At 44.3% G+C, this 24,981-nt stretch overlaps 1 protein-coding gene across 2 annotated transcripts in view; it reads right to left on the bottom strand.

Moving 5' to 3' along the window:
• Positions 1-24,981, bottom strand: part of TMEM184B (transmembrane protein 184B) — a 405,031-nt gene that overhangs the window by 217,399 nt on the left and 162,651 nt on the right. For both annotated transcript variants that reach the window (XM_069231330.1, XM_069231331.1), the window contains exons 4-5: positions 22,075-22,165; positions 21,484-21,559 (exon numbers count right to left, since the gene is read on the bottom strand). In XM_069231330.1, coding sequence (XP_069087431.1) covers positions 21,484-21,559; positions 22,075-22,165 — 167 coding nt within the window. The remainder of the gene's footprint in view (positions 1-21,483; positions 21,560-22,074; positions 22,166-24,981) is intronic.

Below are 24,981 nucleotides of genomic sequence, written 5' to 3'. Positions count from 1 at the left end.
GTGTTAGGAATATTGTATCTTAAGGTCCTTTTTAGTGTTAAGAGTTATCAGCACAGTGAGTAAGCAGCATAGACATGGTTCATAAGGGTTCTGAAATAATTGCGCAAAGAAGCAAGGGCAAGGAAATGTGAAACATTTCAAATCTTGCTCTACTAAAGGAAGCAGCAGACACTTCAAGGATCAGCGTCAACAAATGCCTCACAATACACTATTTACACTGTCCTCCTTTACGGTTTGTGTTTGGAGGAAAGTATTTAAAGAATTCCATAAAGAGAAGTCACAAAACACCATATATTTCCACAACCAATTTTAAAATAAAGAGAACAATGTCATGAGTAAAATAAGACCAACATGACAAAATGCTAAAAGGGAACCAGAGCGATCATTTTTAAAAAATATTTTAATTCAAACAGCACCAAAAACCACAAAGTACCAACAATAGCCTACTGAAGCTGTATAGTAGCTTAGGAACCAGGCTTTATTCGAGGCCAACCGAGATGGAGCCCTGTTCAGATGCAAGTGGACTGGTTCCAGGGAAAGTATGAAAGTCTAGAAGTTAGAGAAAAAAAATCGAAGTCTAAATGCAGAAAGGGACTTTGACACTTTCTGAGAAGAAAAATTGTCTATAGGGGAGCCGCTGTTGAAAACATAGCCACTGTGAAACTGAAGGCCAGATACTTTTAGCAGGTTGGTCACACCGGAGCTATGGAGATTTGCTGCTGAAAATATTCTCAAGCCTAAACAAAGAATGGGACTTAGTTCCCTCCCCCCCCCCCCCCCCCCCAGAGGTGGTGGGAGACTTGACAGGATGAAGCTGAAATGTAATTGTCCTGGAGCTGCTGGTCAGGTACTTTTGCCCGCACGTCCCCTTAAAGCACTAGAGGGAAAGTGTCAGAAATTTCTTCTGGTGTCCCAAAAAACACAGCAGTATACAAATAAGGCCCCCAGGACCTAAATGTATAGTACTTTCAGGCTCTTAGGGTGTCAGGCAGAAGCCAACGGCAAAGTCTAGTCCCGGTTAAATTGCCACAGGTCAGCTAAGTACATCCAGAGTATGGCCTTGTGAAGCTTGTGGTGTCCTACAGGTTAGCCAATTGACCCTGGAGTCCACGTCTTTGTGCTTGGTACAAGAGGGAACAGGTCTAGTCTGTTAGGGCTCCTCTTAGGTCACAGACGTTGGATCCATTCCTCTTCTGACCTTCTGCTGGCCCAGTAGTGTTCACCAGCCTCTGGGTGGGCGAGACTCCAAGGAATTCCATAACTAATGGGCATAAAGTTCCCGGAAGCAACCCTACCCACTTTTTCAGGCATTCCTGTTTGCCTTACTGCAAACAATCCCACAGTGACCCTCACTCTGACAATCCAAGATGGGGAACCTTCTCCCATTGTGCACAGCATGTGTGCCCACCCAGAGGTGTGGCTAAGGTAATGAGCAGTCCCCTCTGTGGTCATTCAAAACCGGATATCAGGGTAGCTTTCTGGGTTAGGTGCCAGCCTGATTAAGGGAACAAAAGCTTAGTCCTTTCTAGATGTCATATAACTATTAATGGTGACAGGGAAGACCCCATTTGAAGTAAATTAAATTCCTGGGCCCACCTAAACTGGTCTTGCTTTGCAGAAAGAAAAAACACCACACCATTCCAATGCCATATCCTCTGCCTTGGGGACAGTTTCCAAACCTAAGTTATGGCAAGAACATGCTGGTCAGCTAGTGCAAATGAGCCTCCAAAAGATTGAGGGATGGTAAAAGGTAACTTTCTGAAAGTTACATTTCACAATCCCGGCTTTGACTTTTATTTTATAAAATATAACAATAAATCTTTAAGTGTTGTCTGTAGCTGGTACAGATCAAACGTTATAGATTAAATTATATAATCAATATTTTTCTTTTTCTATGTTCCAGCTACTGCCTGACAAGTGAATGTCGTCTTGGGCCTTATCACTGGGAAAACATGCCATTTATAATATCACACATGTTCCACTGTTCTACTATCCACCCTCACTGTGGGCAGCAAGCTGCCCTTTGGGGTGACTTATTTAATATTTTAAATATTTTTTTTCTACCTGTCAAAAGAGTGGTTTTCAAAGGTCTATGCAGCAGGGTTCAACCAGCTGCTGCCAGGCCGCAGAGGGCAGGCATCCTTTTACACTGCTTTCAACTAAACAGAATGAAAGGTGCACTAATTTCTTTTAAAATACAACTCTGGTTTCAATTTTCTGCAAAAAATTGTGATTAAGGCTTTAATGCTGGGATACTCTTTGTCCACCGACAAAGGGGTAGGGACAAAACATCAAGGTATGAAAGCATACTACTAACATGTTACTCTGACTGCTACTAGTGGCAACAGGTATGAGAGTATACTTTCCAGACTGAGCAGAGCAGAAAGGTGTTTGGGGTTGCATACCTACATGGCTCACTTAATGCTAGAAGTTAAGTTATTTATAACGAAGGCAATCAATCATGGGTTCGTATATACAATGTAATGCCCTTATTACAACCCATCAGAACAAGGTTATGGTAATGAAAGAATGAAGCGTTAACAATGTTACCCACACTACACAATATTCAAACGTCTATGTTGACAACTCAGAAAAATGAACCTAAAACCCTTTACAACAACAGGTGTTGTGGGCTGAGATATACTGCACAACATTGGCCTACACCACAGCAACAGAATTATGGGCCAGGAAGATAAAAAGTGGAAATCTTTTGCTGAAGCCAAAATACAACAGTAACAGCACAAAAATGGGCCAACAAATGACTTAGAAACACAGTCGGGTGTGGGTGAAACAAATTCACTATTCGATTTCCACAGAGGATTGATGTATTTAAAAGTGGCCATATTGGTCAGCTAAAAGAGCTTGACTGAGGACGATCGAGTTTGTGTAAAAGCAGTCCATAACTCAGCTTCATCAGACAATTGACTAAGTGCTGAAGGGACCACAAACCAACCTTCAAACAAGGCAGAGGTACAAATCACACAAAATAACAACAAAAATCATTAAACTTCCAATACGTCTTAGAAGACAAGACAATACGTTTCAAGAAACCCTTCATAGAGGGAGCCGGCAACCAATGCAGAACGACCACCTCAACAACAATAAAAGAAAAGTTTGCAGCAGACTCCCATAGAAGTCGATCAACCTCAGCTGCAGTTGGTGTCAAATAAAGCCCTAGCTAAATGCATGGCTATCCTGACATCCACACACAACAGTAAAGCATACAACGTTGAGTCAACTAGGTGGACAATGCCATTTAATTCTTAGATACAAAAAACAAAGAGGAATAAAACATATTAGCGGTTGGTGAACTCAACATCCTACAACTACAAATACAGTTGAGAGCACAGAATTGGAACTAAAAATAAAACGTTTATTTTATGCTAATGAAGTACATAACCAGGAATCCTGTTTTAAGGTCAGTAGTGCAGCAACTACTAGTCATTGCTGATCATGTTCCATAAAGAAAATGTTACTTACCCAGTAGACATATGTTCGTGGAATGTAGTGCTGTAGATTCACATGCTCTGCATCAGTCCGCCATCTAGTGTTTGATTCGGACTGTTACAAGTTGTTTTCCTTTAAAGAATATTTTCGAGTCACGGAATCGAGTGATCCCTCCTATTGGTGATACTGCGCATGGGAATCTAATCCTTTGTTAGATTGTTTTCCCACAGGCGGGTGAAGTCAAGAGTGTGTATATCTATAAGTAAGTAGACAGTAAGTAAGAGAGAGAGATGTCCATGCAATGTATGGAAAATGTCACTTACCCAGTGTACATCTGTTCGTGGCATTAGTCGCTGCAGATTCACATGCTGTGCACATCCAGCCATCTGGTGTTGGGCTCGGAGTGTTACAAGTTGTTTTTCTTCGATGAAGTCTTTTTTCGAGTCACAGGACCGAGGGACTCCTCCCATTTCGACTCCATTGCGCATGGGCGTCGACTCCATCTTAGATTGTTTTCCCCGCAGAGGGTGAGGTAGGAGTTGTGTATGCTAGTAATAGTGCCCATGCAATGGAGTGAATACGTATGTACATAATGAAGTTTAAAGTAATATATTTACAAATTTACAAATGTTCTAGATCAACTTCTAAACGGCTACAGGCTCCTGGGGAGGCGGGTGGGCGCATGTGAATCTGCAGCGACTAATGCCACGAACAGATGTACACGGGGTAAGTGACATTTTCCATTCAATGGCATGTGTAGCTGCAGATACACATGCTGTGCATAGACTAGTAAGCAGTTATCTCCCCAAAAGCGGTGGTTCAGCCTGTAGGAGTTGACGTTGTTTGAAATAATGTTCGTAGTACAGCTTGACTGTGGCCTGTTGTGCAGTTAACACATCTACACAGTAGTGTTTGGTAAATGTATGAGGCGTAGACCATGTTGCTGCCTTACATATTTCGTTCATTGGAATATTTCCTAGAAAGGCCATGGTAGCACCTTTTTTTCTGGTTGAGTGTGCCTTTGATGTAATAGGCAGCTCTCTCTTTGCTTTAAGATAGCAGGTTTGAATACACTTAACTATCCATCTAGCAATGCCTTGTTTAGAAATTGGATTCCCTGTATGAGGTTTTTGGAAAGCAATAAATAGTTGTTTTGTTTTTCGAATTAGTTTTGTTCTGTCAATGTAGTACATTAGCGCTCTTTTGATGTCTAATGTATGCAGTGCTCTTTCAGCTACAGAATCTGGCTGTGGGAAGAACACTGGTAATTCTACCGTTTGATTCAAGTGGAACAGTGAGATTACTTTTGGTAAAAATTTTGGATTTGTCCGTAGAACTACTTCATGCTTGTGTATTTGAATAAATGGTTCTTGTATGGAAAATGCTTGAATTTCACTCACTCTTCTTAGAGATGTGATGGCAATCAAAAATGCAACTTTCCATGTTAAGTATTGCATTTCACAAGAGTGCATGGGCTCAAAAGGTGGACCCATGAGTCGTGTTAAGACAATGTTGAGGTTCCATGAAGGAACTGGTGGTGTTCGTGGTGGTATAATTCTCTTTAGGCCTTCCATAAATGCTTTTATGACTGGTATCCTAAATAATGAAGTTGAGTGCGTAATTTGCAGGTAGGCTGAAATTGCGGTAAGATGTATCTTTATTGAAGAGAAAGCTAGCTTTGACTTTTGCAATTGTAGTAAGTATCCTACTATATCTTTGGCAGATGCGTGTAAGGGTTGAATTTGATTATTATGGCAGTAATAAACAAATCTTTTCCACTTATTTGCATAGTAGTGTCTAGTGGTAGGTTTCCTAGCTTGTCTTATGACCACCATACATTCTTGTGTGAGGTCTAAGTGTCCGAATTCTAGGATTTCAGGAGCCAAATTGCTAGATTCAGCGATGCTGGATTTGGATATCTGATCTGTTGTTTGTGTTGTGTTAACAGATCTGGTCTGTTTGGTAGTTTGACATGAGGTACTACTGAGAGGTCTAGTAGTGTTGTGTACCAAGGTTGTCTTGCCCATGTCGGTGCTATTAGTATGAGTTTGAGTTTGTTTTGACTCAATTTGTTTACTAGATATTGAAGGAGTGGGAGAGGGGGAAAAGCGTAAGCAAATATCCCTGACCAGCTCATCCATAACGCATTGCCCTGAGACTGACCTTGTGGGTACCTAGATGCGAAGTTTTGGCATTTTGAGTTTTCCTTTGTTGCAAATAGATCTATTTGTTGTGTTCCCCACATTTGGAAGTAAGTGTTTAGTATTTGGGGGTGAATCTCCCATTCGTGGATCTGTTGGTGATCCCGAGAGAGATTGTCTGCTAACTGGTTCTGAATTCCTGGAATAAATTGTGCTATTAGGCGAATGTGGTTGTGAATCGCCCAATGCCATATTTTCTGTGTTAGGAGACACAACTGTGTCGAGTGTGTGCCTCCCTGTTTGTTTAGGTAATACATTGTTGTCATGTTGTCTGTTTTGACAAGAATGTGTTTGTGGCTTATTATGGGTTGAAATGCTTTCAGCGCTAGAAATACCGCTAACAGTTCTAAGTGATTTATGTGAAACTGTTTTTGCTGTATGTCCCATTGTCCTTGGATGCTGTGTTGATTGAGGTGTGCTCCCTACCCTATCATATCATATCATGGAAGCATCTGTTATTACGTATTGTGGCACTGTGTCTTGGAAAGGCCGCCCTTGGTTTAAATTTATACTGTTCCACCATTGAAGCGAGATGTATGTTTGGCGGTCTATCAACACCAGATCTAGAAGGTGACCCTGTGCTTGTGACCATTGTGATGCTAGGCACTGTTGTAAGGGCCGCATGTGCAACCTTGCGTTTGGGACAATGGCTATGCATGAAGACATCATGCCTAGTAGTTTCATCACCAGTTTGACTTGTATCTTTTGATTTGGATACATGGTCTGTATTACATTGTGAAATGTGTGAACTCTTTGTGGACTTGGAGTGGCAATCCCTTTTGCTGTGTTGATTGTTGCTCCTAAGTATTGCTGTGTTTGACACGGCAGAAGGTGTGACTTTGTGTAGTTGATTGAGAAACCTAGTTTGTGGAGGATTTCTATGACATATTTTGTGTGTTGTGAACACCGTCTTAGCGTGTTGGTTTTGATTAACCAATCGTCTAGGTACGGGAACACATGTATTTGCTGCCTTCTGATATGTGCAGCTACTACTGCTAGGCATTTTGTAAAAACTCTTGGTGCAGTTGTTATTCCGAATGGCAACACTTTTAATTGGTAATGTAGCCCTTGGAATACAAACCTTAGGTACTTTCTGTGTGAAGGATGTATTGGTATATGGAAATATGCATCCTTTAGGTCTAGTGTTGTCATGTAGTCTTGTTGTTTGAGCAGTGGGATTACGTCTTGTAATGTAACCATGTGAAAGTGATCTGATTTAATGTAGGTATTTAATGTTCTGAAATCTAGTATAGGTCTCAAACTCTTGTCTTTTTTGGGTATCAGAAAGTACAGGGAGTAAACTCCTGTGTTTATTTGTTGTTTTGGTACTAACTCTATTGCTTCTTTCTGTAGCAATGCCTGAACTTCTAGTCCTAGAAGATCTATATGTTGTTTTGACATATTGTGTGTTTTCGATGGGATGTTTGGAGGGAATTTGATCAATTCTATGCAATAACCATGCTGGATAATTGCTAAGACCCAAGTGTCTGTTGTTATTTCCTCCCAATGTTTGTAAAACTTGGTTAGTCTCCCCCCCACAGGTGTTATGTGTTGGGGATTTGTGACCTTGAAGTCACTGCTTGTTTGGAGGAGTTTTGGGACTTTGGAACTTTCCTCTATTCCTTTGAAATTGTCCGCCTCTATATTGTCCCCGAAAACCTCCCCGCTGATACTGGCTCTGGTAAGTGGGCTTTGTTTGTGAGGTTGTGGCTTCTGTGGTTTGCCCTCGAAATCCCCCTCGAAATTGTCTTTCTAAATGTGCCTCTGCTCTGTGGGGAGTAGAGTGCGCCCATGGCTTTGGCTGTGTCAGTGTCTTTCAAGTTTTTCGATCGCAGTGTCCACCTCCGGCCCAAACAACTGCTGTCCGTTGAATGGCATATTCAGCACAGCTTGCTGTATCTCTGGTTTAAATCCTGATGTACGCAGCCATGCATGTCTCCTTATTGTTACTGCTGTGTTGACAGTTCTAGCAGCTGTGTCTGCAGCATCCATTGCTGACCGTATCTGATTATTGGAGATACTCTGTCCTTCTACTACTTGCTGCGCTCTTTTTTGGAACTCCTTGGGTAAATGTTCAATAAAGTGTTGCATCTCATCCCAATGGGCCCTATCATATCTGGCTAGCAAAGCTTGCGAATTTGCAAAACGCCACTGGTTTGCTGCCTGTGCCGCCACCCTTTTGCCTGCAGCATCGAATTTTCGACTTTCTTTATCTGGAGGTGGTGCATCTCCTGAAGTATGAGAGTTGACTCTTTTGCGCACTGCTCCCACTACAACAGAGTCTGGTGTTAGCTGTTGTGTAATGTACACTGGGTCTGTTGGTGGCGGTTTATATTTTTTATCTACTCTTGGAGTAATGGCTCTCCCTTTAACAGGCTCCTCAAACACTTGTTTGGAGTGTTTTAGCATTCCGGGTAGCATAGGAAGACTCTGATATTGGCTGTGTGTGGATGACAGTGTATTAAAAAGAAAGTCGTCTTCAATGGGCTCTGAATGAAGGCTGACATTATGAAATGCCGCTGCTCTTGACACCACCTGTGCGTAGCCTGTACTATCCTCTGGTGGCGATGGTTTAGCTGGATAGCATTCTGGACTATTATCTGACACTGGTGCGTCATAAAGGTCCCATGCGTCAGTGTCATCTTGACTCATTCCTGTATGAGTTGGGGGTTGCATCATTGGTGGAGTGGCTACCAGTGATGGTTGCGGAGAGTGATGTGGGGATGGTGGCGGTGTTACTTGTTTAGCCACCTTTGTGTGTGGCTGTTTGTCCTTGTCTTGGAAGGCAAGCTTGCGTTTCATTTTGACTGGAGGAAGAGTGCTGATCTTCCCTGTATCTTTTTGAATAAAGAGCCGTCTTTGTGTGTGATCTGGCTCTATTGTCTCTAATTCCTGTCCAAATCTATGTGTCTTCATTTGTGTGGACAGTCCTTGTTCCTCAGTGTAGGAACTTGTTTTCGGTTCCGAGGCCGGATATTTCGGTACCGAAACCTTTTCGGCTGCTTTTTTCGGCTCCGACGAAACCTTCTTTACTTTCGGCGTCGTGCTCTCTCGGTGCCGACCCGTTTCGGTGCCGCTGTCTCGGTGCCGAATCTTCTCTGAGCCACTATCTCGGGCCCGAGATTGCTGTGTGCCGGTATTTCGACCGGAGTCGGATGACTTCGACACCAGCTCGCACTTTTTCTGTGCCGATGAACGGTCACCTATTTTTTGGGTTAAGCCATGGCCTGTTGGCGGTGGCGTCCCCTGGGCTTTAGCGCTTTTCTCGCGAGTTCTTGTTTTCGACGTCTTACTCACGGTTTTCGGCGTTTCCTCGGGATCGATCTCCTCAGAGTCCGAATCCTGGGTGGAGAATGTTTCTTCCTCCTCCTCGAAACGCTCTTGTCCTGTCAGCGCCGACGCCATTTGCAGTCTTCTTGCTCTTCGGTCCCTGAGTGTCTTCCTGGACCGAAACGCTCGACAGGCCTCACAAGTATCCTCCTTGTGTTCTGGTGACAAACACAAGTTACAGACCAGATGTTGATCTGTATATGGATACTTGTTATGGCATTTTGGACAGAAGCGGAATGGGGTCCGTTCCATCAGCCTTGAAGAGACACGTGGCCGGGCCGACCAGGCCCGACGGGGATGGAAAAAAAAAACAAAGGGCCACCGGAGCTCTTCTTAATTCGGTGTCGATCTGTTTTAACTAACCCGATACCGAATGCAAACAATACCGACGATTTTTCCGAGATTCTAACCAACTTTCCGACCCGAAACACGGAGCGAAAAGGAACACGTCCGAACCCGATGGCGGAAAAAAAACAATCTAAGATGGAGTCGACGCCCATGCGCAATGGAGTCGAAATGGGAGGAGTCCCTCGGTCTCGTGACTCGAAAAAAGACTTCTTCGAAGAAAAACAACTTGTAACACTCCGAGCCCAACACCAGATGGCGGGATGTGCACAGCATGTGTATCTGCAGCTACACATGCCATCGAACATATATATTTACAATATGTTGCACTACAACAACCACAGGCTTCCGGGGAGGAGGGAGGGAGCATGTGAATCTACAGCACTACATGCCATGAACAGATGTCTACTGGGTAAGTAGACATTTTCGGTTCTATGGCATGTGTAGCTGTAGATACACATGCTTTGCATAGACTGTAAAGCAATCTCCTTCTAAGCAAGTGGTGGCTAGCCTGTAGGAGTTGGAGTAGCTTGAGATAATTTCTTAAGTTTTGCTTGTCCAACATTTACTTTTTGGAGAGCTAGAACATCTACACAGTAGAGTTTAGTAAATGTGTGATGTAGACCATGTAGCAGCTTTACAGATATCTGCTACTGGGATGCTCCCAAAAAAGGGCATAGAAGCTTCCTTTTTCCTGGTAGACTGTGCTTTAAGAGCTACTGGTAGCTGTCTTTTAGCTTTAAGATAGCAAGTTGGAATACACTTAACTTTCCACCTAGTTATTCCATTTTTCTTTTTTAACTGGACTACCTTCGTAAGGTTCTGAAAAAGCTACAAATAGATGTTTTGATTTCCTAAAGCTTTTCGTCCTGTCAATGTAAAACATAAGAGCTCTTTTAACATCCAGTGTTTGTAGAGCTCGTTCAGCAACAGAAACTAATTGTGGAAAGAAAACTGGTACTTCCACAGATTAATATGAAAGAGTGAAGCAACCTTAGGTAGGAATTTTGGATTTGTTCCAAGTACTATTTTTTCTTTATGTATTTGGAAGAAAGGTTCCTCCAGAGTGAACAGTTTAATTTCACTAACTCTTCTTAAAGAAGGAATGGTTTCTTACCTGTAACTCCAGTTCTCTCGTAGGGGTATTTCCATGATAGTCATAAGCACTGAATAGTTCTGCTTGCCTGCGGGGACGCCGGAGCACTGATCTGAAATATATTCTTAAGTGCAGATGCCAGCCTTTCTTGAAAAAAGGCCTGTTAAAACCACTTAAGAATAACACTGTGCAGCCTATGTGAACAGCTGCACAGGCCAAATTGTTTATTCTTGAGGTTGGAAAGAAAGACGGCTGTGGTGTAAATATACCTTAAACACACATTTATTCTAGAAGTGTAATAAAAAATACATTCTCACACTTTATTTACACCTCCAAATGAGAATAAAAAACAATTCAGGGCAGTGTAGCCCATAGGCTGCCATTATACAGGATGTAAATAGAGCTGTGCCTTTAAGAAAGTAAAGTCTTCCTGTATCCCATCATGCACAGCAAAAGGCAGTTGCCTCAGTTCTTTTTTGTAGGCTTGTAACATGACATGAAGAAACATAACATTCGTTGTAGTACCAACATCGATATCATTATTGCAACTTTTCCTATGTCAATTCCACCGGGGAGGAGGGAGGGTTGCTTATGACTATCATGGAAATACCCCTACGAGAGAACTGGAGTTACAGGTAAGAAACCATTCCTTCTCTCGTAGGGGATTTCCATGTATAGTCATAAGCACTGAATAGACTAGCAAGCCCATCCCCATAACCGCGGTGGAGTAGACAGAATAATACTGAAACCATAAATCATGCAAATAAATTCTTGAGAGAGGCCTGTCCGACCTGCACATCTGCCCTAGCATCTGAATCAAGGCAGTAATGCTTAGTAAAGGTATGGACCGATTTCCAAGTGGCCGCTTTGCATATTTCTGCCAAAGTAATATTTCTCATCAAGGCAGTAGTAGCTGCCTTCCCTCTAGTAGAATGGGCTTTTGGCCTGCCATCAAGAGATTTATTTGCTAACTGATAACAAAAAACTATACATGAAACAATCCACCTGGATAAGGATTGTTTAGACGTGGCCAACCCTGTTCTAACTGGGCCATAGTTAATAAACAGCTGCTGTGATTTACGCAAGCATTTTGTCCTGTCCAAGTAAAAATTTAAAACCCTCTTTACGTCAAGAGAATGCAGGGTTCTCTCGGCAGGGGTAGTTGGATTTTGGAAGAAAGTTGGTAATGAAATTGTTTGGTTCACATGGAAGTCCGAAACGACTTTTGGTAAAATTTTTGGGTGTGTCCTCATCACTACTTTCGAAGAATGAAAAAACTGTATAGGGTTCTTGAGCACAAAGGGCCTGGATCTCACTGACCCTACGAGCTGATGTGATTGCAACCAGAAAAGCAGTTTTCCAAGTAAGATGTTGGAGTGATGCTTTATGGATCGGTTCAAACGGAGGAAGCATCAGACGTGAGAGGACAATATTCAGTTCCCATGGAGGAGATGGTCTCTTAATGAGAGGAAAGACCTTTTTCAAACCCTCCAGGAAGTCCTTTATGATTGGAATCCTAAAGAAAGAGGTTTGGGAGGGGCTCTTTCTATATGCCGTTAGAGCCGCCAGGTGTACTTTTATTGATGACAATTGCAATCCAGACTTCGCCAAACCTAATAAGTATGGCAGAATAGTCTCCTCTCCGCAGGATATTGGGTCGACATTATTGTCCAAGCACCACACGCAGAACCTTTTCCACTTGTAGGCATAAGCAGTCCTTGTGGAAGGGCGCTTTGCTTCCTTTAGGATCTCCATGCAGTCCTGAGGTAGGTTCAGGTGACCATATTGTACTAACTCAGGAGCCATGCTGCCAAATTCAACGATGAGAGGTTGGGATGAGATATCTGGCCTCGGAACTTCGTGAAAAGGTCTGGGAGATAAGGCAGCCTGATGTGTGGCTTGAGAGACCGGTGAAGGAGGTCTGGAAACCACCACTGGCGTGGCCATTCTGGGGCAATTAGAATAATCTTGGCGTGAGCATTGGACAACTTCAGGAGGACTGCCGGTATCAAGGAAGCAGTGGAAAGGCGTAAAGAAATGCTCCTGACCAGTTTATCCACAGGGCATTCCCCAGAGTCCCTGGATGGTAATATCTGGAGGCGAAGTTTTGGCATTTTTTGTTTTCTGGGGTTGCGAATAGGTCTATAGAGGGGGTACCCCACATGGCAAAGATGGAACGGACGACGTCGTCGTGCAAAACCCATTCGTGGTTTTCGTCCATTGCGCGGCAGAGGGCATCCGCTTGAACATTCTGTATGCCCGGAAGGTGAGTTGCCACTAGCGACAGGTTCCTGGCTAGAAGCCAGTGCCAGATTGTTTGAGCCTCTGTCGACAGGGTCCTGGACCTGGTGCCCCCTTGTTTGTTTAAGTAAAATATGGTGGCCACGTTGTCCGTCTGGAGAAGCAGAGTTTTCGTCTTCAGAGATGGGAGGAAGGCCTTGAGCGCAAGATGGACTGCGCGAAGCTCCAACAGATTGATATGATACAAACGCTCTCTCTGTGACCACTTGCCTTGGACTCAAAGGTGATCCATATGCGCTCCCCATCCGAGCAGCGATGCGTCTGTTACGATGGTTTGAGCTGGAGGCTGTTGTTGGAATGGAATCCCCACCCGAAGATTGCTGGGTGAACACCACCACTTGAGGGATTGTAAGGCGTGGGGAGAAAGAAGGACTCTGCTCTCCCAATCGTCCACTAGTTGACACCATTGATCCTCCAGACATTCCTGTAAGGGTCTCATATGGAGACTAGCATTGGGAATGAGGTGGATGCAAGACGCCATCGAGCCCAGGCTCTGCTCTTGCAGTGGTCTGAGGTGTTCTCTCGAGCTGCTGGCATTTTTGGAGAATTGATAACCGTTGTTCCTCCGAAGGAAACACCTTTCCTTGTTTGGTATCTATGATGGCACCTAAGTAATGCAGCCTCTGAACAGGTGTTGCTGTGGACTTGGGGAGATTGACTTGAAGGCCCAGGCTCTGGAAGAGCTGCTGAGACCAGTTGAAATGATGTTGAGCCTCTAGATAGGTGGAGGCTTTTATGAGCCAATCGTCTAGATAGGAGTAGACGAATATTCAATGCTTCCTCAAATGGGCTGCCACCACCGCCATGCATTTGGAAAAAGTTATCGGTGCTGACTTGAGGCCGAAGGGTAGTAACGTAAATTGGTAATGACTTTTTCCGACGATGAACCTTAGAAACTTTCGATGCTTCTCGATCACTGGAAAATGTGAAAGTAAGCGTTGCGGAGGTCTATCGCGCAGAGCCAGTCACCCTGACGAAGTTGAGAGTAAATTTGATGGAAGGATAGCATCCTGAATTTTTCTCTGCGAATCCACTTGTTTGCTACCCTTAGATCTAGAATGGGATGAAACTCTTGTTTGTCTTTCTTTGGTACCAAAAAATACCTCGAGTAGATTCCCCTTCCGTGCTGATTGATCGGGACGGGTTCTATTGCTCTCTTTTGTAATAGGGTTGCTACTTCTAATTGAAGAGCTTCGAGGTGGTGACTGACTGGTTTGGGTGGAACAGACGGAGGAGGACTGATGAACCTGAGAGCGTAGCCATTCCGCACAATATTCAACACCCAGGCGTCTGATTTGATGCGTTGCCACTCGTCCAGATGTTGGAGATACTTCCTCTACCGGAGTGGGTAACGGAGGAGGGGGAAGCGAGGATTCAGGGCTTAGACGCTGGTGCCTGACGAGTTGTCTGGGTTTGCGGTTTAGAACGACCCCTTGCCGACTTTCGTTGTGTCGAGAAGGTTCTTTGATGCTGTTGCTGCTGCTGGGGCGTCGTGAAGACATCCACTGTGGCGTTTGATATCTGTGAGTAAAGAGCCTTCGTTGGTAGGGATGGAATGTTTTCCGTTGCTCCCTCGGTCTCTCGATGCCCACCGCTTTCAGAGTGTCTAGTTCAGACTTCATTCTCAACATCTAGTCATCGGCATGAGAGCCAAAGTTGAGCCTGAGAAGGGCAAATTTTTGTGCCTCTGGTTTGAGAGACGTCAAGCGTAGCCAAGCGTGTCTTCTTAAGGCCACTCCATGAGCATAGTTATGCGCAGATAGTACAGAAGAGTCAGCAGCAGCACTTATCACTTGGTTGGAGACCATGGCACCTTCACTCACAATCTCCAAAAAAATCTTCTCTTTTCTCTTTAGGTAGATGTTCCGCAAACTGTAGTACAGAGTCCCAAAGGGCACAATCATATCTGCCTAATAGCGCAGTAGCACTGGCTGCTTTCATTGTGATGGCTGAGGTAGAGCATACTTTACGACCTGCGGCATCGATCTTTCTACTCTCCTTGTCCGGTGGCGAGGAGGAAGACGGAGATGTAGAGTGCAACTTTTTCACAGCTACTATGACCACAGAGTCAGGCACTGGATCCGACCTTAGGAATAGAGGGTCCTGCTCCGGTGGACGATACTTCTTTATAAGCCTGGAAGGAGCAGTTTTAGTTGTGGCCGGTGTTAAAAAATATATCCATTGCCGGATCAAGAAGACACGGGACCAGTGGCAGTAATGGTCTTGAGGATGTCCTCTGATGTAATGTCTCGAAAATCACTGTGGTCGTTTGAGCGGGTACCGCCAGTGGGATGTTTAATTTGGTAACACCGCGCACTAGGACCTCTTGGAAGGTGTTCACGTCGTCTATGGGAGAAATTCTCGGAGACGGTGAGTCAGATAGGGTTGGAGAATAATCCCTTGTGGCAGAAGAGGAATGTCTATGACTTGAATGAGAAGATCTTTGAACTGATTCATGTCGACGATGGTGTTGAGAGGAAGAAGAGCGTCTCGAAGAGTGTCGGGAATATCTTGTGGATTCTGCTGGAGTCACTGGGACGGACTCTGAGGGAGGAGCCGGAGGAGGGGCTGTAGCTGCCACAGGTGTCTGTGGCAGAGGTGACGGCTGAGGTGAAGTAGGTAGAAGAATGAGAGAAGCTGAGGATTCTGAGGTGGTATAAACCTTTCTAGGCCTCTTTGAATGTCTCCCCGACGTCGACACACTTCGATGTCGAAGTACGATGACGGCGAGTACCTCTCGGCGTTGACTCCTCATCGCTGAGATCCTCTCGACAGTGATCTTCCTTGACGTCGATGAGATGACGGCGAGCGTCTTGGACGACGAGCACTGTCCCCCGACGTCAATCGTCCTCGTCGCGTCGATGGCGACCTGGACCAAAACCTTCTGGACGGCGAGCGTCTATGCCGTCTCGACGGCTGTCGACATCGAGCGATGCCTCTTTCTCGACGGCGAACATGTTGGCGCCGTTCCCGGTCTCGACGTCGATGCTCTCGACGTCGACGGAGACCTATGGCGTTTGTGAGCAGGTCTGGCAGCCGCTTCAGAGGACACAGAGAGAGCCCTGGTAGAAGACTGAACTTCTCCTCGCTCTGTGGCAGATTGCCCACTTCTTCTCCTGTCCTCTCTTGCCTGAAGTCGAATTTTCTACCTGTCGCGAAGAGTTCTTCTGGAGAAAGTTTTGCAAATGTCACAGGCATCAGGTTTGTGACTGGATGGTAGACAAATAATACAGACCTGGTGTGGGTCTGTTTTGGCCTTTTTCCTGCCACAACTAGGGCACTTGTCAAAAAGTGAAGGCATTCTAAAGACAGAAAAACTTTAAATTTCTGTCAAAATTTGTCAGGAAAGGCTAGCAAATGTTCACTCAAGATGAAAAACGTCGAGTGAAATTGAAATTCAAAAGATTTTAATTGAATTTTCTGTCAAAAAAAGGCTTTGTAAGGTAGAGCTCAATGCTTCAGGGTCCTGTCAGAAGGAGCCGGAAAAAAGAACTGAGGCAACTGCTTTTTGCTGTGCATGATGGGATACAGGAAGACTTTACTTTCTTAAAGGCACAGCTCTATTTACATCCTGTATAATGGCAGCCTATGGGCTACACTGCCCTGCATTGTTTTTTATTCTCATTTGGAGGTGTAAATAAAGTGTGAGAATTTATTTTTTATTACACTTCTAGAATAAATGTGTGTTTAAGGTATATTTACACTACAGCTGTCTTTCTTTCCAACCTCAAGAATAAACAATTTGGCCTGTGCAGCTTTTCACATAGGCTGCACAGTGTTATCCTTAAGTGGTTTTAACAGGCCTTTTTTTCAAGAAAGGCTGGCATCTGCACTTAAGAATATATTTCAGATCAGTGCTCCGGGGTCCCCGCAGGCACGCGGAACTATTCAGTGCTTATGACTATACATGGAAATCCCCTACGAGAGAAGTTATGGCTATTAAAAAAGCAACCTTCAACAAGAGAGACTGTAAAGTACAAGAATGCATGGGTTCAAATGGTGGAACCATAAGTCTTGTGAGTACAATATTAAGATTTCATACTGGAGCTAGAGGAACTCTGGATGGAGTAACTCTTAAGGCCCTCTATAAATGCTTTGATGATAGGAATTCTAAATAAAGAAAGATGTCTGTTTTAAAGGTAAGCAGCTATAGCCACTAAATGAAGCCTAATAGAAGAATATGCTAAATTTGCTTTTCTTAAATGTAACAAATAGCAGACAATGGGGGGTCATTCTGACCCTGGCGGTCATGGACCGAAATTGATTGGCTTCAGATGTGCGACAATATAGCATTAACCACTTCCTTGTTATGAATGCTTAGACATGTATCTGACACCTTTTAAGAACCTATTAAAGCTAGGATCATTACACCTAGGGTGAATAAAAAGTACACACCTGCACACCCTCTGATCCAGTTTTTAGCAGAGCTCAGTTACCACTTGATTCTATAGTTGTGAGTGCAGCAAGAAAATGGAACAATAGTCAGTCTACATGAGATGCTCCTCCTCCAGACAAAGCAAACAATTAGTTGCAGCAGGTAAAAGGGTGGGTTCCCGGGCTGCAAACCACTGGCGGATGGCAAATTCCTAAGCTCTCTTGGCAAGGTATGATAGGGCCCAATGAGGCGAGAAGGAAGAGCTTTTACAGTGTCTTCCACCGGAACATCAGAAAAGAGGGCAACAGTCACGGGGGCCAAACTATATCTAATAATGCAATTAGATGTGCTATAGACGCAACTGATACAACAGCAAGAGGAGTTAATACTAGTGTGGTGATTAGAAGGCAAGCTGTGCTAAGATGTTGAGGTTTGAAACCTGAAATACGACAAGCTGTCTTTAATATGCCCTTTGATAAGGAGGATTTATTCGGACCGGAGGGGGATACTATCATAGAAAGACTCAAAAAAGATACAGAGACCGCTAAGGCTATTAGTACATTATACACCATACACACTAAAGGCAATTTTCGTAGGCCACAATTTAAAGGTGGGTTCAAACCATCAGCTACAAACACATCCACCTTGCAACAGAAACAGGCCTCACATTTCTATACAAGAGGATCATTCAGAGGCTCTTACAAAGGATCTAATAGAGGAAAAGAGAAGGCATCTGCTTCCAGAGGTTCCTCTACCTCATCAAAGAGTGACTTCTTAAAAATCCCCACAGCGCATATATCTGCTGTGGGAGGAAGACTGGTAAACTTTTATCCACAATGGCATAACATTACTACAGACCTGTGGGTTCTATCAATTATCCAACGTGGCTATTGTCTAGAACTTATCTCCACCAAACATCCCCGTTCGTTCACACAAACTGTCTCAAGAACATCTCACTCTAATTAAGGAGGAGGTACAGTCTCCTCTTCTCAAAGGGGCTATAGAGCCAGTACAAGGATCAGAAGTGTATTCATTATACTTCCTGATACCAAGAAAGAACGGCTCATTAAGACCAATTCTAGACTCAGGCCTTTCAATCTACACATACTCTCAGAATACTTACATATTGTCACTCTGCAAGATGTTAATCCCTTATTACAGCAAGGGAATTACATAACCGAATTGGATCTCAAGGATGTCAATTTCCGCTTTCCCATACATCCAGCACATCGCAAATATCTAAGATTTGTCATTGCCGGAAGTACTACCAATTCAAGGTACTACCATTCGGGGTGACCGCACCAAGGGTATTTACCAAATGTTTAGCAGTAGTTGCAGCATTCCTAAGAAGCCAACACATACATGTGTGCCCATATCTAGACGACTACCTGATAAAAGCCAATACAATGCACACTTGCCAGCAACACACTCAGCACACTGTCAATCTTCTACACGGTTTGGAATTCACAATAAATTACCTCAAATCCCATCTTCAACCTTCACAAATACAGCCGTATCTAGGAGCGATTCTGAACACTCAGTCGGCATAAGCATATCCAAACCCAATAAGGGTTCAAGCCTTTCAGAATCTCATCTCTTAACTGCCACACAGTCATCCTTATATAGTAAAGGTGGTGATGCAACTGTTGGGAATGGTAACTGCTTGTACAGCCATAGTTCCCCACACAAGACTACACATGCGGCCACTGCAGCAGTGCCTTTCCCAACAGTGGACTCTGTCATAGGGTCATCTTTAGTATATAGTGTTGTTGGACCGCCAGACTCACCGCTCTCTGCAGTGGTGGAACCACACCAATCTCTCAAAAGGATGTCCCTTTCAGGACCCTGTGCCTCAGATCACAACAGCTACATCACAGATAGGTTGGGGAGCTTACCTCAATAAACTCACTATACCAGGGAAATGGGATCACGTTTAACAGACTTATCATATCAATTACTTGGAATTACTGGTAGTCTTTTTTAAACAAAGTTCGCAAAAAAAGTTCAATGCGACAGATCCTCATACACTGTATTATCTCATGTATAAGAATTGCCATCTGTTTATGTTTCAGCCTTGAAAAAGTCCGCTAGGACGAAACACGTGTTGGCTGTTGTCTGTTATTGGATTAAACACCCCTTGCAACTCTACTCATTTTGGACTATGTATTTATTATAGAGACTCAGAGTGCCCTGGTCCCTGCTTCTTTCTCAAACATGTCTAAGCATGCCTGGAAGGATAAGGAGGCATTGGTATTCCTTATATGTAGATGTTAGTGTATTGAACAAAAAAAATCATCTTCAATGGAATCTGTGTGCAGCTGAACATTATGGTACACAGCTGCCCTAGCTATCACCTGGTTATAAGCAGTGGTATCCTCAGGTGGAGATGGTGTAGCTGGCTATAGATCTGGGTCAGTGGAAAGAATGGGATCAGGATCATATAGATCCCATGGGTCTGTAGCTTGTAACTTGCTGAACATCACATAGGTCATCTCTATGAGGTGATGCTGATGTCTGCAGAAGAAATTGTGTAGAATATGGGGGTGAAGGTGGTGTTGGTGGAGTAGAAAGGAGAGGAGAATGTGGTGGCAAAGGCCGAGGTTGTTAACGCAGCCTTTTCCTTCTACTCTTTGGAGACTCTCTTTGGTGGAGGCCTAGCACACAAAGTTTCCTGAAAAGTCAGTTTTCTTTTAATAGTTACCAGAGGAGAAGCAATGATCTTTCCAGTTTCCTTAAGTATATGACGTTTGCGCTGTTTATCGTCCATAACCTCTCAAAATAGGCTCTATAGTAGATGGGTCCCCTGTAGCTGCAGTAAGCTTGCTACTGATGATTTTTAATTTTGAAGGTTTTGATACGGATTTTCGGCTCGATCCTGAAACCACTGTAGCACTGTGTTTGGTTGGTGGAGAATGCACTTTGGTCTTAGATGTTCTCGGTGCCGAACCCAAAGGTCGGTCTTCCAGACTGATTTTTCAGCTCCTACCATGGCCCGAAGGCAGTGGAGGAACAATGACCAGTGCAGGAGTCTTTTTAACTGTCTTTGGTTGCTGTGCTGGGGCAGATATACTCGCGTAATGTGCTGGTAGTATGGACTGGCTGCCGACATCAGAATCTAAATCCAAGTCCGAATCTCTGATGGATAAGGCTGTGTGCTGTCCCACACCTCTTCCTGCGCACTCCCACTCTCCAAAGATGTCTGGTGTGTTGTCTGTAGACTTGGACACCATCTCTAGCCGACACGCTCTTCGGTCCCGGAGAGTCTTCTTGGATCGAAAGATATACAGGCGTTGCAGGTATCTTCTCTATGATCCGGAGATAGGCACAGATTGCACACCAAATGCTGGTCGGTAGAATTCGAATTTGGCGTGACATTGAGGACATAACTGAAACGGAGTTCGTTCCATCAGCTAACATCGAAGTGTGTCCAAAAAGTGCGAGGTCACCCCGAGGGCGTGCAATATATTCCAATTATCTACATCGACTCAACTATAAGAATAGAAAACGTGATCAAAACTATACTGGCATTTATAGAAAAGGTAGAACAAAGTTCAGAAGAACTGAACAGAGATCCACCAAAGCGAGAGGAAACTTGTCCGGACCAGATGACGGAAAGAAAACAATCTAATAAAGGTCTCAATGCCCATGAGCAGTATCACCGAGAGGAGGAGTCACTCGATCCCGTGAAAATATTGTTTGAAGAAAAAAAACTTGTGACACTTCGAGCCCAATACTAGATGACGGACTTATGCAAAGCAGGGGTATCTACAGCTACAAATGCCACCGAAAACTATGTTGTATTCATATACAATGAAAAGTCTGGGAGGGAAGACATATCTGTCACTATTCAGACTTCACTCCTTCTCTGTAAGGAGTAAAAACTGCTATACAATCTATGAACAGCAGATCAATCTAGAAGAGATTCAGGCTGCAAAAGAAACAAGTTACTTACATGAATCAGTGGTTTTTGCAACCAGAAGCTCTTCTAGGGAAAGAAAAAAATTGAAAGATACACTATCTTGAACCCAACCACTAGATGGCATAATAGATGCACACCATACAAGTCCAGTAAAGAAGTCAAGCTGTAAAAGCTATGTTTCACTGACATTGCACTGGATTGCACAATAGGTGCTACAGTTCACAAGTGGCATTTAACTTTTCATGCCAGGGTTGTATTTCTGCACCATGTACTATGGCCTTATAAGAAAGTTAAATGTGGTAATCAGGTTTTAAGCCAATTCTGACATGTTTTAGGGCTCGAAGCACGTACACCGGGCACTGTGTACCATTGTTAGAGAGTTCAAGATTACCAGAAGGTGAGTCACAAAATGGAAAACTAGAGGTTAAAACTCAATGAGGAGTTACACAAGCGATTTCTAGGTACATACCTGTTTACAAAAGCGTAGGAAACCAATTGAGTAAGTCTTTCCCCATAGGCAGCAGGTCCCGTACATACAGCTAGACCTGTGAAGAGACAGAAAAGCATATACAGTAAAAAGATGGAAGGTTACCAGTAAAATGACAGACCAATTGAAAATTTCAAGCACAAGGCGCAATTGCTGCTCCAGCTTTGGTCAGGATCCTGAAAGACCTCAGCCAAGAGGATAACATGTGTAGCTTTATCTGCCTTTGCTGCAACTATGCTGGTCTGCTCCCTCCTGGATCATTAGCAAATGCACACTACAAATGAACACTAGGTTATGTTGCTGCAGTGGTGTAGGTTCAGCTTCTTGAAGGATGTAAGCAAATATCAAATAGTGTCAAGCCTGTTGATATCAATAGTTTATTTCTGTCCTGTCTCTGGAAGAACTCAGTTGATACAATATTATGATCACCCACTTGACGTCATCATTACAGCAGCTTCAGTGCTAAAGTGTCTTCCTGATACATGCAGAAGCCCAACTCAAAAAAATCTAAAAATACATGGTTTGATCATGGAGACTGAAATTAATTGACTTGGAGGCTGCCCCAGTACTTACTCAATAGGCTTCCCTCGGATCTCTGACATTATGTTGCTTTCTCCACCCAAGTACTCATAGCAGAGGCTCAAAAAGTTGTAGATCACAAAAGCTGCATAAAACATAAGGGGTACACAGGTCAGGCAATGAAGAGTTTTAATCTGTGAACAATTAAGTGATGGCATGTCAAAAACCACTTCTCAAACAAATGCACAAGCAAACTTGCACTCTACCATCCCTACCCTCACAAAGCACAGGATCATCCAAAGAAATTGACACAGGTGTACCACTTGGCCCTCAATACCAGAACAAAGAATGCGAATGAAAGATTTGGGACTTGCAAACTTTTAGAGTATTAGTTAAGGGGACGCAATGTTTTTTCACACCTTGATGAACAAGTTACTTACCCTCCGTAACGCTTTATCTGGTAGACTTTATCGACACACAGATTCCTTACCTCAGAATTATCTCCAGCATCAGACTGGATCTGGAAATTTTTGTGAGAAGTACCCTTGCGCACCTGTAGGTGTTGTTGATTGGCTCCGCATGCTCTCGTTGTTGGCGCAGGAAGTGACGTGCCTGGTGCCTATACAGGCACCACCCCAGCGCACGGACGTCAGTTTTTTTCGTTACATTTTCTACGCCAGGAACTCAGAGAGCCATGAGGAACAATGACCATTGGTGTGGAGAACTATCACCCTGACGGGGAAATTCCTGGCCCTAGAAATATGCTTGCAAAGAGGGGAAGACATGATGGTTGGTAAGGAATCTGTGGCTAGAGAGCCTCTACCAGATAAAGAGTTACCAAAGGTAAGTTGCTTGTTCGTCTGAAAGAGACTTCTAGCTACAGATATCTTAACTTAGAATAGAGACCCAAGCAATACCTTCCCAGAGGTGGGTTTGCAAAACAATTTCAAATGAAAAAGTCCTGCAGGACCGAAGGGGCAAAATTGCCATCGCTACAGTCCTGGCTGCCTAGGGAGTAGTGCTTGGTAAACGTGTGCAGGGATGCACAAGTTGCTGCATGGCAGATGTCCAGGACTGGAACTCCACGTTCTAATGCAATGATCGCAGCTTTGGCTTTGGCCAAATGAGCATGCAAACCCTCTAGAGGTTATTTCTTGGCCAATCCATAGCAGATTTTAATGCAGAGCAAGATCCATTTGAAGATGATCGCCTCTGCACAGCCTTACCATTCTTCGCTCTGACACATTCCACGAAGGTTTGGTCGTCCACCCACAACTCTTTTTTGTGGTAAAGGTAGAATGGCAAAGCTCTTTTTGGGTTCAGACAGTGGAGTCGCTCCTCTTCTTTAAAGGGATGTGGCGGAGCAAAAAAAGTAGGCAGGGTGATGGACTGACCTCATGAAAGGGACCGACAACTTTCGGTAGAAAGGAACTTCTAGTTCACAGAACCAGCTTGTCTGGGTAGCTGTTCTGATATGGAGGCTTAGCTGACAGCCTGCAGCTCACTGACCCTCCAGGCAGATGGTACTGCCACCAGGTAGACCATCTTGATGGTAGGGAGCCTGAGAGGACAGTAGTGGCTTATACGGAGCACACATCAGGAATATCAGGACTAGATAAGGGACCCATTGAGGCATTATAAAGGGAGAAGGGGTACACCTATGTTGCAAAACTTTCAGAAACCTATGCACAATAGGGGATTTGATGAGGGACAGCTGCTCAGGCAACCACAGAAAAGCAGATATAGCAACGAGGTAGCCCTTTAAGGTGCTCAGAGCAGAGCCCTGCTGGGCAGGGGAAAGACCAAACATAAGAACTTGAGAAGGAGAGCAGAAAGGGGGTCGATCCATCTATCCCCATACCACAACATAAACTTGCCACAACAGCAGTCGTATACTGTTTGGTGGAGGAATGCCTGGCTGCCAGAATAACTTTGCAGACTTTGGGCGGAAGGTCGAAAGCCTTGAACTGTTTCTGCTCAATCTCCACGCAAGAAGGTGGAGTGTTGACAGGTTCAGGTGAAGAATCCCCCCCTTGCTGCTGCAACAGAAGATTCTCCTGAAGGGGCAGCTTGATTGGAGGAAGTTGAACAGGTGAGGATACAAAAATCTCCAAGCTCAGTCCGGAGTCACAATGATTACTTTTGCCTGGTTGTTTCTGTTCTTCTTGAGAACTCTGGGCAGGACATTGATGGGCATAAAGGCATACAGGAGGCATGAGTTCCACTCAATTTGAAAATCGTCTCAGAGCGAGAGCAGCTTTGGAAATTTCACTGCAAAAGCGGAGTATTTCTTGGTGGTTGCTCTCCACAATGCTGAAAGAGACCTTGCAGCACCTCTGGATGATGGTGCCATTCGTGATATGCTAGACATCTTTGGTTGAGTTCGTCTGCCATGGTGTTCAGAGAGCCTATAAGGTGTTGAACCATCAGGGATATGCCCAGACGTTCCAGTCATGTCCGGAGATGCAGGCCCCTTTACAATAGGTCCACAACCCCACTCCAACCGGTTTGTTGCAATGCCATATGGCAGTTGTGTTGACTGTGAACACCTGCACTAGCCTTCCCTTGATGGAGATGGAAAGGCTTATTGCCAGCCGGATCACCTGGCGCTCCAGAAGGTTGATGTGGAGTCCGGATTCCACCTGAGACCAGATGCCTCTGATCTCCACCTCTCCCATAAAGCCGCCCCACCCCATGAGTGACATCTGACACCACTGTCAGGTCTGGTAAGGAGAGGGGTCTGCCACTGACCTAATCGCGGTTCATTAGCCACCAGTGGAGGTCTCTTGCAGGTTCCTCCAAGATCTAGAACATGTTGGAAAGATGCTGATGCTGCGCCTACTAGAACTTCAGGTCCCACTGCAGAGCCCACATATGCCAGCAGCCATGTGCCACAAGCACGATGCAAGAGGTCATGAGGTCCAACAGCCTCAGCAAGTCAGGCTCACCGACATCCAGGAT

This window comes from Pleurodeles waltl, chromosome 4_2, assembly GCF_031143425.1.
Source record: "Pleurodeles waltl isolate 20211129_DDA chromosome 4_2, aPleWal1.hap1.20221129, whole genome shotgun sequence".
NCBI classification, from domain to species: domain Eukaryota; kingdom Metazoa; phylum Chordata; class Amphibia; order Caudata; family Salamandridae; genus Pleurodeles; species Pleurodeles waltl.
This window is presented reverse-complemented; position numbering and strand designations above follow the sequence as displayed.